The sequence below is a fragment of the Melozone crissalis genome, unplaced genomic scaffold, assembly GCF_028551555.1.
Source record: "Melozone crissalis strain CALT ecotype California unplaced genomic scaffold, PUWL_Pcris_2 ptg000006l_1, whole genome shotgun sequence".
NCBI classification, from domain to species: domain Eukaryota; kingdom Metazoa; phylum Chordata; class Aves; order Passeriformes; family Passerellidae; genus Melozone; species Melozone crissalis.
Window position 1 is genome coordinate 15,224,285 of NW_026535784.1, and position 12,547 is coordinate 15,236,831.

At 39.8% G+C, this 12,547-nt stretch overlaps 1 protein-coding gene across 3 annotated transcripts in view; it reads left to right on the forward strand.

The window, feature by feature from the left end:
• DOK7 (docking protein 7) overlaps positions 1 to 12,547 on the forward strand; it is a 59,529-nt gene that overhangs the window by 20,099 nt on the left and 26,883 nt on the right. For all 3 annotated transcript variants that reach the window (XM_054295772.1, XM_054295773.1, XM_054295774.1), the window contains 2 exons: positions 579 to 686; positions 2,163 to 3,037. In XM_054295772.1, coding sequence (XP_054151747.1) covers positions 579 to 686; positions 2,163 to 3,037 — 983 coding nt within the window. The remainder of the gene's footprint in view (positions 1 to 578; positions 687 to 2,162; positions 3,038 to 12,547) is intronic.

The window sequence follows — 12,547 nt, forward strand, 5'->3', positions numbered from 1 at the left end:
AAACATGAAGACAGAGAGCCACCAGGTTGCTTATTTTATCTCTGACATCTGAACTTAATGACTGTCTGAACATCCAACTTGAAGGCAAAGTCTTTGTAAATAGATGATCTGGATTGGAAGATGTCAGTTTAATCCCTCTGATTCTGACTTTATGATGTAGATTTGTAAATTTCTAGGATGAAAAATTAGGTTTTTCTGAATGTTAAAAATCCCAGTGAATCCAGTGAATTCAGGACAGGTTTTACATGGGTCAAATTAGCTTTCAAGTTCTCTAGACCTGATGGATGCTAATTATTTCTTGTAGCTATTGTCTTTGGTGCTGTGCTTTTCAGTGTTCTGTCCCTGGTGGTAACTATTACAGACATTGGGTATAATCTCTGAAAATCTTTTATAAGTTACTGTGTAGCACATGCCCAGGATATGCTTGACGTCAGGTTGTGCCATACATTTTTCCAATCAGCATTTAAAGCATAAGAATGTCTTTTTCTCTTTCCTTATTTTTTATTTATTTTCCATATGACCTCATTTATTTATTTGTCTATTTATTTATTTTATTTATTTTCTGTTTCTTTTTAAAGATCCAAGTACAAACCCAGCCTATTCAGAAGAAAGATTGGCGCATGAAGCTTTGCAATTAGAAAAGCGTTTGAGCTTGCTGTCCCATACAAGTCGTCAAGGTAGTGGAGGTAAGAAATATCTTTAATTAAATAAAAATACTATATTATGTTCCTTCCTGCCCAGGCTTTAAAAGTTGTATGGTCTGTGTTATAAGATGTGGAGCTTACAAGAAAAAATACTAGAGAAATGGTCAAGACATTTGATTTGTTATGTTTCCTGTGAGGCATTGTCTGAAGTCCTTTGATGTACATTGGAGGTTTTCAATTCAGTAGACTGAGTTTTGAATCAAGCACTATTAAACCAGGAAGAACATTTAGGATGCTGAGTCCTACTGAATTCTTGCATGTAAAACTTAAAAAGAACTGTCTGCATCAAATCTGATATTTGCTTAAGTACCTTAGTCAATGCAGCCTGTGAGATGGACTCACTTGTATGGTTCACACGTCAGACTTACGGCAGATTTTTGCAGTAACACATAGGACTCCTGTGCTTTTCTCTGCTATCTGTACATGCCTTTTCTGGAGTTGTTAGTGTATCAAAGTAGAATTGGTGTCTAGCACTGGGTTTGTAAAAGGGCCTGTGCCCTGAACTGCCATTTGAACTGTTTAATAGCCAAAGTTAGATCACCAAACATCTGCTTTGCTCTTGACTCTAAAGCCTACAAGCCTAAAAATTGTCCCTGTGAAGATCCTCAGGAGCTTAATTATGTGCTTATATACATGTCCATGGCTGCTTTGGCCCAGACACTGCTGGGTAATGGGGTTTGTGACTGAATTCCAGTGAGACTTCCTGAGGTTTTTCTTAATTTGCACATAACTACTAGACTTAACTGAATGGATAGAAAAAAATGAGACTTGATAGATAAGCATGCCTGTTTTTTTTATTTTATTTTAAATTCAGTCCTTCTGGTCAGAAATTGCGACCCAACTTCATGTACAGTTTCAGACTTTGTGCTACAAGAAAGTGGTTTTGTATTTGTTTGGTTTTGTATTTGTTTGTGATGTTTATGTTTTGTCCTTGTGCTCTTTCATGCCAATGTTTAATTTTGGCATGATGGCAGTAATTACCTGCTAAAATGCCTTTCTTGCAACTGTCATTGAAGAAACTATCTTGCAATATAGACATAAATTAATCACAGAGGACATTTTCGTATATAGATATGTAAACATTTTTATAGCAATATTATTCTTATTTTTATTTGTACAGTGATGTATGATTATATTTTGGTACAGCAACCCAATTAACTGTATGAAAGTAAAATATGTTTGAAAAGGGCAGAGCTTGGTGCATAAACTTTTAAGAATTTAGCCTCGAATGCATGATGTTCCATGGTGTGGTAGGGTTATGGCAAGGTAACATACCATTGCATTTTATTTTTCCTGTGGGGCTGTGAGTTATTGCAGGAATTTCTGGCTTTCTGACGGCAGTTCCACTTACAAAAAGCAGATGGAATCTCTGGGCCCTTCCTGTTAGTGCATACTTGCCATGCTTGAGTCTGTTGATTGTGTTTTAAATGTAGGTTGATGTGTTTCCTTCTTTTGCAGGAGATGACAGGAGTATTTCGAGCTCATCTTCAGATACCAGCCACTCGGATGTCAGCGTTGGGAGCAGGCTGACAGTGTGGCCTGAGCAATCTTCAGCCAGCACCTCTCAGGAGAGCCATGGGCTGGCAGCTGCCAAGGGCATTCACCTGGGAGAAGAGAAGACCCTTCCAGAAGGGGCACGTGGCACCACCAAACCCCCTCCGAAGCCCCTGCGGTCCAGACAGCTGCAGGAAATAGGACGTCAGAGCTCTTCTGACAGTGGAATAGCTACTGGGAGTCACTCTTCCTACTCTGGGAGCTTCTCTTCCTATGCTGGGAGCTTAGACATTTGCCATGGTGATGAGTTTGGATCATTGCTAAGCTTGCCATTGAACTTCCCTTCAGATCAGAGTCTATGTACTTGCCCTCACAGTGAGTCCCAGAGAGGTGTGGGATCAGAGTATCAGGTTCCCAGCTCTCTCAGACACGTTTATGATATACCCAGGAGTGTGTTACAGGCAGCTTCTAAGGAAGTGCAGCTCAAGAGTGCAGATTCCACGCTACCCAAGGACCAGGCCCTGCCAGCTCAAGGTGCCAGTGACCTAAGACTGCTGCTGCCACACTTGGAAGCACGGAGGGGAGCTGAGCACAGCCAGCACAGAGGGAGGCCTTCATCCTTACTCACAGAAAGCAGCAAGGACTCAAGTGATGAGACATATGTGGATTTTGTTTCAAGGTGGTCAGACACAAAACCACAAGGACAGGTGTCAGACTCCAAAAGTAGTGAGCTGTCACCACCTGGTGGGGCCTCAGCTGACCCCTGTGACACATGTAGCCCCCACCCTGGGATGACAAGAGCTCTTTTTTCATCTTGTCCAATCTGTGGTGGACTAAAGGTAAATACCTAACACTGAGCGGATGCTAACAAACCTTAGTTAATAGAGCATGATTAATCTAAAGTTACCTAAGTTGTAGGTCATAAGTAATATTGTTTCCTTTATATTCTGAACAGGTAATAACTTTTTCTGTTGTTCATGCTGAAATGGAGAGGCTTAGCACATGGTTTCCTCAAAATCTGTTCCTAGTCAAGGAAACACTGAACAATAGAGACCACAACCACTACTTTTAAATTGGCCAATTTTGGCTTTGGGTACATGTAAGTGAAAGAGGAAAGTTTTTCAGGCACTGGATTTGTCATATAATGGCAAGCAAACATGAAAGACACTGACCTGTTTTGCTGTGAGTATTTACAAAGAAAGAAGGGAGGTGAAATAGTATGTGCTGCTCTTAAGGAGATCTGAGTGCATACTTTTATTTTATTGATGTTTTCCTTTTCTTTGTCCCTGTAGTTTGAGCATGCCTTGCACAAGAAGCCAGGTTAGACCCGTTTCTCACTGAGGAAATACAAGATAGCCAAGTCAGCATGGCAGTCTGGTTCTGTGACTGGCCAATGACAGGCACTTTAGAGCAAGTACACAAAATTTCACAGTCTACAAACAGGACAGTTTATTTGCAGAAAAATTTATTTTTATCACCAGTCATGTAAAGAATTAATACCTAAACTGTGGAGGTTCACTTGCCTTTCCAAACACATTTGCCAGTATCTAAGACTGATATTCTTATAAATTCTTTTTGGACCTGCTATGTTCTTGTCTTTTTATGGCAGTAAGCTTTATACATCAATTATACATTGTATGAAAATGTATCTGATTTTATCCATGCTAGAGAAGTTTTTTTTTTTTGTGAATGTGTTTGCTAAACTTGAAGTTAAAGCTACTTGTATTAGTGAGCTGTTGAAAGGCTGGGAAGGTTAGAGGGAGTGCTTAATTTAGGGAATGTGTGAAGCAAGGATTCAGCAAGAGAGACTTCTGCCTGAAGAATTAAACACTGCCATTGAAGTGTGTGCATTTAATTAAATATGAGATTACATAAACCACTGCTATGGAAAGGGCTTGAATGCCTAGTAGGTGATGAAAGAAAAATTAAAAGGTTATAAATTTGAGGGATTGTTTTCTTCTCATGAGGTGTTTCATGCATTTGCATCATTGAGTGCCTTCACACGTTTGCAAACTGGAAAGCTCTGTCTGCCTGGGCCACTTGCACAGCCCCATCACAGCACCTTGGATGTTCCTGTGCCATGTGCTTGGAGCACCTGGCAGGTAGGGAGGCACCTGTGGGACAAGTTGTCTAAGGCTGTGGTCAGTGGAATCAGTGATTTTCCAAGGCCATCCTTGCCAGCCACCTGCACCACAAGCCCTCAAAGGCCTCCAGCCCAGTTCTGGAAGTGTGGCTGCAGGCAATGGGGTGCACAGCCAATGTCTGCTGTTGGCTTCCTGTGGCTGCTCCCTGTAGTCAGGGAGAATTTGGGGAAAATAACCAAGACTGATTTCTGGAAGGGCTCTGCTTTGGGGTTAGAAAGCTTAAAAGTGGCTTTGTTATAGGCAGGGAGGTAAGGAGTAATTCAGCTACAATTAGCTCACATGGCCTAAATGTTTCTGGGTGACCAGAATTGTTGGTTTAGATGTGAATTTGTCAGATCTTACCCTGGCTATCAGTGGAAGATGGGAAGCTGAAAGTGAGTGTTCCATTGAATATCTTCAAAATCATTAAGTAAAAAAAAAGTAAATTATGTCATTACAACTGCCTGTTGACCCCAATGACATAAATACCCGCATCTTTTATTAAAAAGCGGTGGCAGGTTTAACAGTGTTTCTAGCTGCCCTAATAAGTTGGCAAGAATTTCAGATATTGTCTATACTTAAACAAATCTAGTCATAAACACTGGTGCAACCTTCTTCCTAACTTTTGTTTTAGCATGAGATATGTACATCTGCTTTTTTTTTTTATCAATCCATTTATAAGCAGTCATGAAAGAAGTCTCATTAAATGGAATGATTCATGGGTTTGTTTTTACTTTTGAAAGAAAAAATAACCCTTTGGTTCACTCTCTTGAACTGTCATGAATGAGTTATTTTAGCAGTATTTAATGGACACTGTCTTTGGCATTTCTCCTGATGAGTTCAGTGAAAGAACAAATCTAAAGGCTGTAACTAAAAAATAATTATTACTCCTTGTACTTTGAACAGAATATATTTAAGTTAGGGCCAGGAAGAGTTGATTTATGGGTTGATGAAAACACCAGGTTTTAATGTTTATTCAAATTCGTGCTCAAAAAGCTTTAATGTGCTGGTGTTTGGAGTTCCTTTGCAATTTTGAGTTAAGCTGTTAATTAAATTGTGTTAATGGCTTTTAAATGCCTACTATTTAAAGTGACCTGAGTGGAGGAGAGTCTGCAGCAGTAATTAAGGCTATAAGCATTAGTTTGTTTGTGCCCTTTGGCACAAAAGGCACATGGAGGTTTGGTTTGTAGTTTTGGGCATGTCTGTGTGCATGTTGGAGTTCAGCATGTGGAGAGCTGGAGGGAGGTTGCAGGGTTGAAGATGGGCATGGTGGGGGTCCTGGTGGGATTGACTTGTTAACAACCACCTGCTCCTCTAGTGACAAAGATGGTGATGAAAACAGGGAGAACAGACCTGGGAAAGTGCCAAGGCTCAAACAGAAAACAGGGCAAGGAAGCCTTTCTGTCACTCTGCATGAAAAATAGAACCAGCATGACAAGAGTTACTAAATATTGCTTCTATTACTTGTCTATTGTATTTCACATTAGACATTGGGGGCTAAGAAGCAAGCATGCAGGGTGATTTGCTTTCTGTTGTATGTAATTGTGCTGTGCTCAGGATGTCCTTTACAGATTTCCAAGGTGTGCTTTTGCTATGTAATTTACCTAGATGATTTCAGTGCTGTAGATGATTGCAGAGGTGAATTAATTGTCTATTGTAAGTATAATTTAAGCTCAGAATTGATTGTTACAATTTCTGAGTAAGCTGTAGAGATTTATTATTAGACTTTACTTATTATGTTTTTAACTACTTAACTAATACTAATTTGATGAATAGAATTTCATTGTATGCTTGTTGCTCTGTAACTTCCTTTGATGCTATAGTTTGAGAAATGTCAACTTTTTTATAGGTTTTTTTTTTTACACCACCATTGTTTGTAAATTTTCTTAGAAGTCTGAAAAATAAAATTATTTTCCAACTGTTTTTGTCCTTTTCCATCTGACAAGTTCTGGGTTTTGTTTTGCTTTGCTTTTTGTCCCCTGACCTCGTTCTTGCAAGTTGAATTAATATGGAGTGTTTATGGCTGTCTCTTCATGCTACTTAGTGTTATACTCAAATAACTGTTGACAGCTCCAAATGTGCCTATTAGTAAGAATTACATTTATGTATGTCTAGCTCATGCTAAACTCATATTTATGTCACTGGGAGCTCTTATTTATGTGGAAATATAGTCATGAGTACTGCTTTGGTGGTTAACTTGCCATGATAGAGGGGAAAAGAAGTTGTGGCTGTTGTCATCAATGACTTTTGGTATTCAGCCACCAACTTGGGTTGATGATTTTAAAATACCAAGGCCTCATTGGGGACAATATGGTCCCAAATTCTCTGTGAGGTACTTGTATAGTTCCTGCTACCACAGTGACTCTGTGCCTCAAACTTTGAATCTCCCAGCATATCTGTAGTAAGTGGAAATACAGAAGTGTGGTGGTCTTGATGGACAAAAGTGGTTTTGTTAGGCAGCAGGATCCACAGCACTGAGGGGCTGAGAACCCTTCCCTACACAATCCAGGGAGGACTGGCAGCTGCCTTGGGAGCTCATGGATCTCAGGTTAAGTGAGGAGTTGGTTTGGTTGGTAGGATATTTAACTCTTTCAGTCTGTCCTGTAGAAACTGCTTTGTTTTGCATTACAACTCCAGAGGGTGGCACGTGCATGGCTCTTTACTGCTGTGCTTGATGCTGCAGCCCCATGTCCCCTTTCAGAGCTGGTTAATCTCCTGCAGCCTTGGGTGAGAGCAGAGTCTCTGTGTTCTAGAGAAACTGGGAACATCTCTGTGTCCCTTGTGCACCATAGACCAGGGAGAGGGACTAAGCCTAGGGAGAAGCACAGGTGATGTGACTTCAGGCAGAGAAGGGGCTTCAGCTCTAGAGCATCCTACACTGACTTGCCTGGTACTAATTTCACCAGGGTCATGAGCAGCCTGTCACTGACTTGGTAATATGGCCTTAATCCTCCAAATCCTGTACAAACCCTTAACCCTAGAGTTAGCTGGTGTTCCTCCTGTCATTGTAGATGCTCCTTTTGAAAGGGGTGAAAGAGAAGGCCTGTAAGGTGTTAACTTTCTTAGTGAAATCTGAGAAATGGCAGCTGCATGACTACATGGCCATATCTGTGTAACTGAGAATGTTTTAATTTTTTTTGGCTTTTAATCAAGTACTTTTCTAATGTAGTACTAAAACAGATACTAAAGAAATCACAATGTACTGTTATCTACAGCCTTAACTTAGCTATTTTTTTTCTGTTGGGAGTCATTACCTCTTTCCCCAGGAGACTGAAAACCTTATGTGTTTATCTTGTACTGTGTTTATTTCCATGCTTTCTCTGACAGTGTAGGAACATGATTATTTGTAATTGCACATCTTTTACATCTCTTTTTTTTACAGTATTGACGTGTGGTGCTGTAACATTTTATGCTTCCTCCCACCTTTAAAAAAGCTACAAGCTGTCTAAATTCTCAGCTGAGAAGGATGCATTTGTCATCTTCTACAGCATTGTTGCTGCTTGTATTTCTGCTCTAATCTCAGAGCTCTGGGCAGTTGGGCAACACTGTCAGAACTATAACAGGAGCAGTTTGCACCTCAGAGGAACCTGGAAGTTAATGGTCATTATTGACCTGAATTATATGTTTGTGAGGTTTCTGTATCTGGGTCTTGCTGGCTTTTTGCATGAATTAGAAAACTTGCTTTTGTGCGCTTTTCTTTCAAGATTTAATTCCAGTTGTTTTTCTTTGAGTCCTGACTGTGATACATGAACCAGCAGTGATATGCATCTCCCAGCATGTGTCAACACTAAATGAAGTGCCTGCACTGGACAATGATTTGGCCATCTGGCATTTTACTTACGTTACTGTTACTGTAAAAGGCTCTGAAGGCTCTGAAATTTTTACAATAAAGCAGTTTTATTCTTCAGACTTCTCAGAAATTCAAAAGCATCTTAAAGCCCACCAATTTTCCCATAGCATCTTTCTGAAATAGAAGAAATCCATGATCATTGCTGCTCTTGACAATGAAATGCAGTAATTTCTGGAGTTGGACAAAAGCATCCAGTGCTGTACAGATCAAAGATGAGCAGAAGTGTCATCACTTCTGTCAGTTTTTCAATCATTTTTTTTCCAGTTGAAGCTGACAGAAAAAAGGGGCATAAAACAGGTGGATTTAGTGTCAGGTTTAAGGCTACATTTGTTTTGTTTTTCTTTTTGTAGTTTTGGCCAAGAGCCCAAGTCTATTGTAGAGATGATCTCCATCCTCTTGATCTCATCTCCCATCTAGGTGTGCTTATGCACTGTGTAGAGATATTGCCTAATGTCAGCTTGCAGGAAAGGAAGAATGTTTTTTCTTACCAGTTCCCCAGTTAACTTGTCCAGTATTTAATGCTTCTTGGCAGCTTTCAGGCTTCACTCCCAAGTAACCAAGGAGAGACCCAGCTTCCTTTTCCATTGTTGTTGCTGGTAAGAGCTCACATAAGTGACCCAGCTCTTCCAAAGGTGGGCATGGAGGAGATCAAGGGGTAAGAATTTGGATTTTAGATGTCACAGGAACACATGAGGCATGCCAACCCTACCAGGGCTGTGCAGATCTGACTTGCTTTCAGCCCTGTAGAGGTTACCTTATCTAGAAAACTGTACTCAGGGTACTCTCCAACTATCATGAAAGAATCCTCATAATTTTTGTGCAAAGAATAAGAGTTTTAATCTAAATTTGGAATAATAACAGTTGGCACATCTTGGGCTCTGGCACTAAGGGGAGAAGACAGCCTGTGGTCTGTAATGGGAAAAGGAGTGCCAGCCACAGAAGCACTGGTGAGTGAAATGATATCAATGTCAAGAGAAGAGAGCATCCTTCCTTACATGAGGGAATGCAGACAGTGTAACTCAGCAGAATTCATGCTTCTGTAACAAACACAAGTGTTCCTGCATTGCTTTTCTGTCAGAGAGCCTTGGAGATCTTGATAAACCCCATTATTGACCTTCTATCCCCATCACAATGAACAAACTAGAAAATTGGCTTCCTCCCCTAAATAAAATCAAGCTGGATAATAGCTTTTATTATTACTAATACCAATGGCTACTTCTTCCTCTGTTGGGAGCAGTAGCTTTTCTGAAGAGAGAAAGAAATGCTTTGAAGGGGGAGTCATATGACAATAAAAGCTGGGAAAAAATTCCCTTTGGAATGTAGAGTTTGTGGGGTTTCTCGTTTTGATCCAGCTGTAAAGGAGACTCTTCAGATTGCTTGGAATGTGGCCAAAATGAGAAATGGAAGGCTTTTAAAAATCTATCTAGGCCCCCCCCCCCCCCCAAATAGAAATCCATTTATTTCTGGAAAAATTCAACAGAATCCTACAAAGTGTTAGCAGACACTTTCTATCTTGATTTTATAAAAGGGAGAAAGAAAAATTCACCTGCAGGGGAAGGAAAGAGAGGAAAAGCATAGATGTAAGGAAAGCTAGATTACATGGAGCTGAACTCAGGGGAAGTGAATAACTCCAGTAGCAGCCCTGGATTAAGATTCCCAAGTTTGATTCCCATATGGCTTATCTCCTTCTGGAAGATCATAAACAAAGTTACTTTCAAAAAACCTCAATTCCTTGACTTACATTTCTGAAAAATGTTTGCAATGTCTGCCAACATTCTATTTTTGCGGTTGTGCATTAAAAAGACTATGCAGGAAATATTTTGTTTTGATTAACAGTCAGTGATATCAAAGTAATTGCATGGCTCAGAAGGAACTGGTGAGTGTCAGTAGGATAGCAATCACTTAGATGGGATGTCTGAAGGGCTGACAGCAGCTCCCTGGGAGTAGATGAGAGGACTGAAAATAGATGCTCAGTAGGGGTGTGACCTTTCCAACCAACCTTTTGTGACAGAACTACTTAAACTGGAAGTATGCAAATTAGAAGGGTGAAATGTGTTCCAACAACATTAAACAAGCTGGTCCACAACTCTGGACAAGACGTAGGAGTGGAATTAGTTTTGGTAATTCAAGATTCCCAATATACTTATTACTTCAGGATAGCCATGGAAGTACTTTCAGTCTAGCTGATAACAGGTCAGCAGAGTTACAGTGAGTTGTAATTACTTGTAATCAGATTATATCTGAAGGTGTTGGTTGTGTTGTGGTGTAGACAAATCCTTACTGTTTGTCATATTCGATCCTATTCCAAGTTACATTACTTTAGTCATAAAGAACACATAATTTTTCCATCTATTATGTTTGTGAAATGTAATAATATGGTAACAACACCTTCCTATGGGTAATGCAATTTTGGGATTTGTTAGCATGAAAATATGTGGCAACAAATCTGCTGAATAGAAAATGGTTTATTACCTACTCCATTGAACCTGCTCCATGGTTTCATTATACTGAAACCAATTTGAGAAATGAATCACTGAAATATATTTATATGTTCAGAACTGAATGAATGCTTCCCATAGGCAAAGAAGGTAATAAATGTGCATAAGCCATTCTGATAGAAAAATGCCTACCAGTTTTTAGGATGGACTGTTTTTAAAGTTCCTTGAGATTTTATTTATTGTTTTGTTATGCAAAGTTCTGAATGTTTCTGCTGAAATGCCAGGGAACTTGCCTAGAGGAGAAAGGAGAGAGAATTCTTTAGAAGCTCATAAGGAGGAAAAGACTGTCAAATTTACCCCTCATGCAATTGTATAGTTCTGACCAAAATGTTCCTCTGAGTTGAGCAGAAGTCTTGTGCAGACTTCATTTCCTTTCCTTTGACACTCCTGGAAGCAAGGCCACTGAATCAATATGGGCAAAATGTTCACTTCATTAGAGATTGGGGCTGCATGTGAGTTAAAACAAATAAGATGAACCTTTGATATCTAAAACAGGCAGATTTCATACCCTGTCCCACAGTAGAAGAGTGGAATTGACTGCTCTGGACCTGAGGGAATACAGAAAGAATCCATACTGCAATCTGGTGTTCTTGCTCTGCCTGGCTTAGCGTTGAGTGCATCTGACAAATCTGCCCACCATGCTATGAAGCTGCTTGTCTATGCAGACAGGCTGCTGGCAGGAGTTTGTGATGGCAGAGTGGTGTTTTGGGCACTGTCTCACTTTATAAAGAGAGGAAAGCAGCTTGAGATTTGGACTGATGCAGGGATTTTGTGCCAGGATTTTCTTGTGACCAGCTTACCTCACTCTATCTGTGATATCTGTATTTCTTTCCCTGGGCTGTTTTCTGATGGGATGATGTTTGTACAGGACTTTGGATCTTGAAAATTCTGTCCAAGTGCTAAAGATTATGTTAAATGCAATGTTGTCCACATGGTAGTGAGAGAGACAGAAAATTTGTTTGCCTTTTTAGAGAACTGTGTACTGAAAAGGAAGTCATTAATGAGAGTTGCTAAAGGAAAAATCAACCTGCCAGGATGAAGCAGCTGCTCCACAATTATTGTTTTAAATTGTGGCAAGTCTATCAATAATTTTTATAACTTCAACAAACAGTTGAAAGCCGTTTTCTATTTAATGAAAAATCAAAAAGCAGTGGCACTGCATAAGTTATTTCAAGAGATTTTTTTTTGTATCTGAAATTGAGCTTGAAGAATGGTGTCTTTCAAGAACTAAAGTTAACAGAAAAAAGTTATGAGCCTTAAACTCAGTTGATTCAGAAAATCTGAGACCGAGGACATGGCAGTTGAAGATCAGTTCTTTCTAAGAATGGGATTAGCCTGAGGGCTGAGTGATTTTTTAGCATTCAGAAAGGTGCAAGGTATCAAGAACATGCTTGAGGATATGCCTGAACTTTGAGCCAAGTTGCAACAACAGAGGGAGGAAAAGACTATACTGGTATTACATTTTCTCAATGTATTCTTTTCTAAAACCCTTATGGAGAAGCATCTTGCGTAAAATGTAATTTTGCAAATTTTTTTGGGTGCAATGACTTCCCCCCCCCCCCCCCCCCCAATTTCTCTATTAGATCAAAAGCCATTTTGCCCAAACAGGGATTAGGTAAAACTCAGCTGTTCCCCATTAGGAGGTGTGAGAGAAGATGACTGCAGGGAACTTCTGGAGCAATGTTTTTGGTAGCAAATTAATCCAAATGAGTTCCCATGGTTCTGGCTAAACTTAGCTTTGAAATGTAGGAACTCTGGGTAAGAACCAAGGTGAACACAGTGAAACCTCAGTTACTTACTTCACCTGACCAACTGAGTAAATCTTTAAGTGTGAATAAAGCTCTTTTTACCAGTTGCACACAAACTTTCTGTTCCATT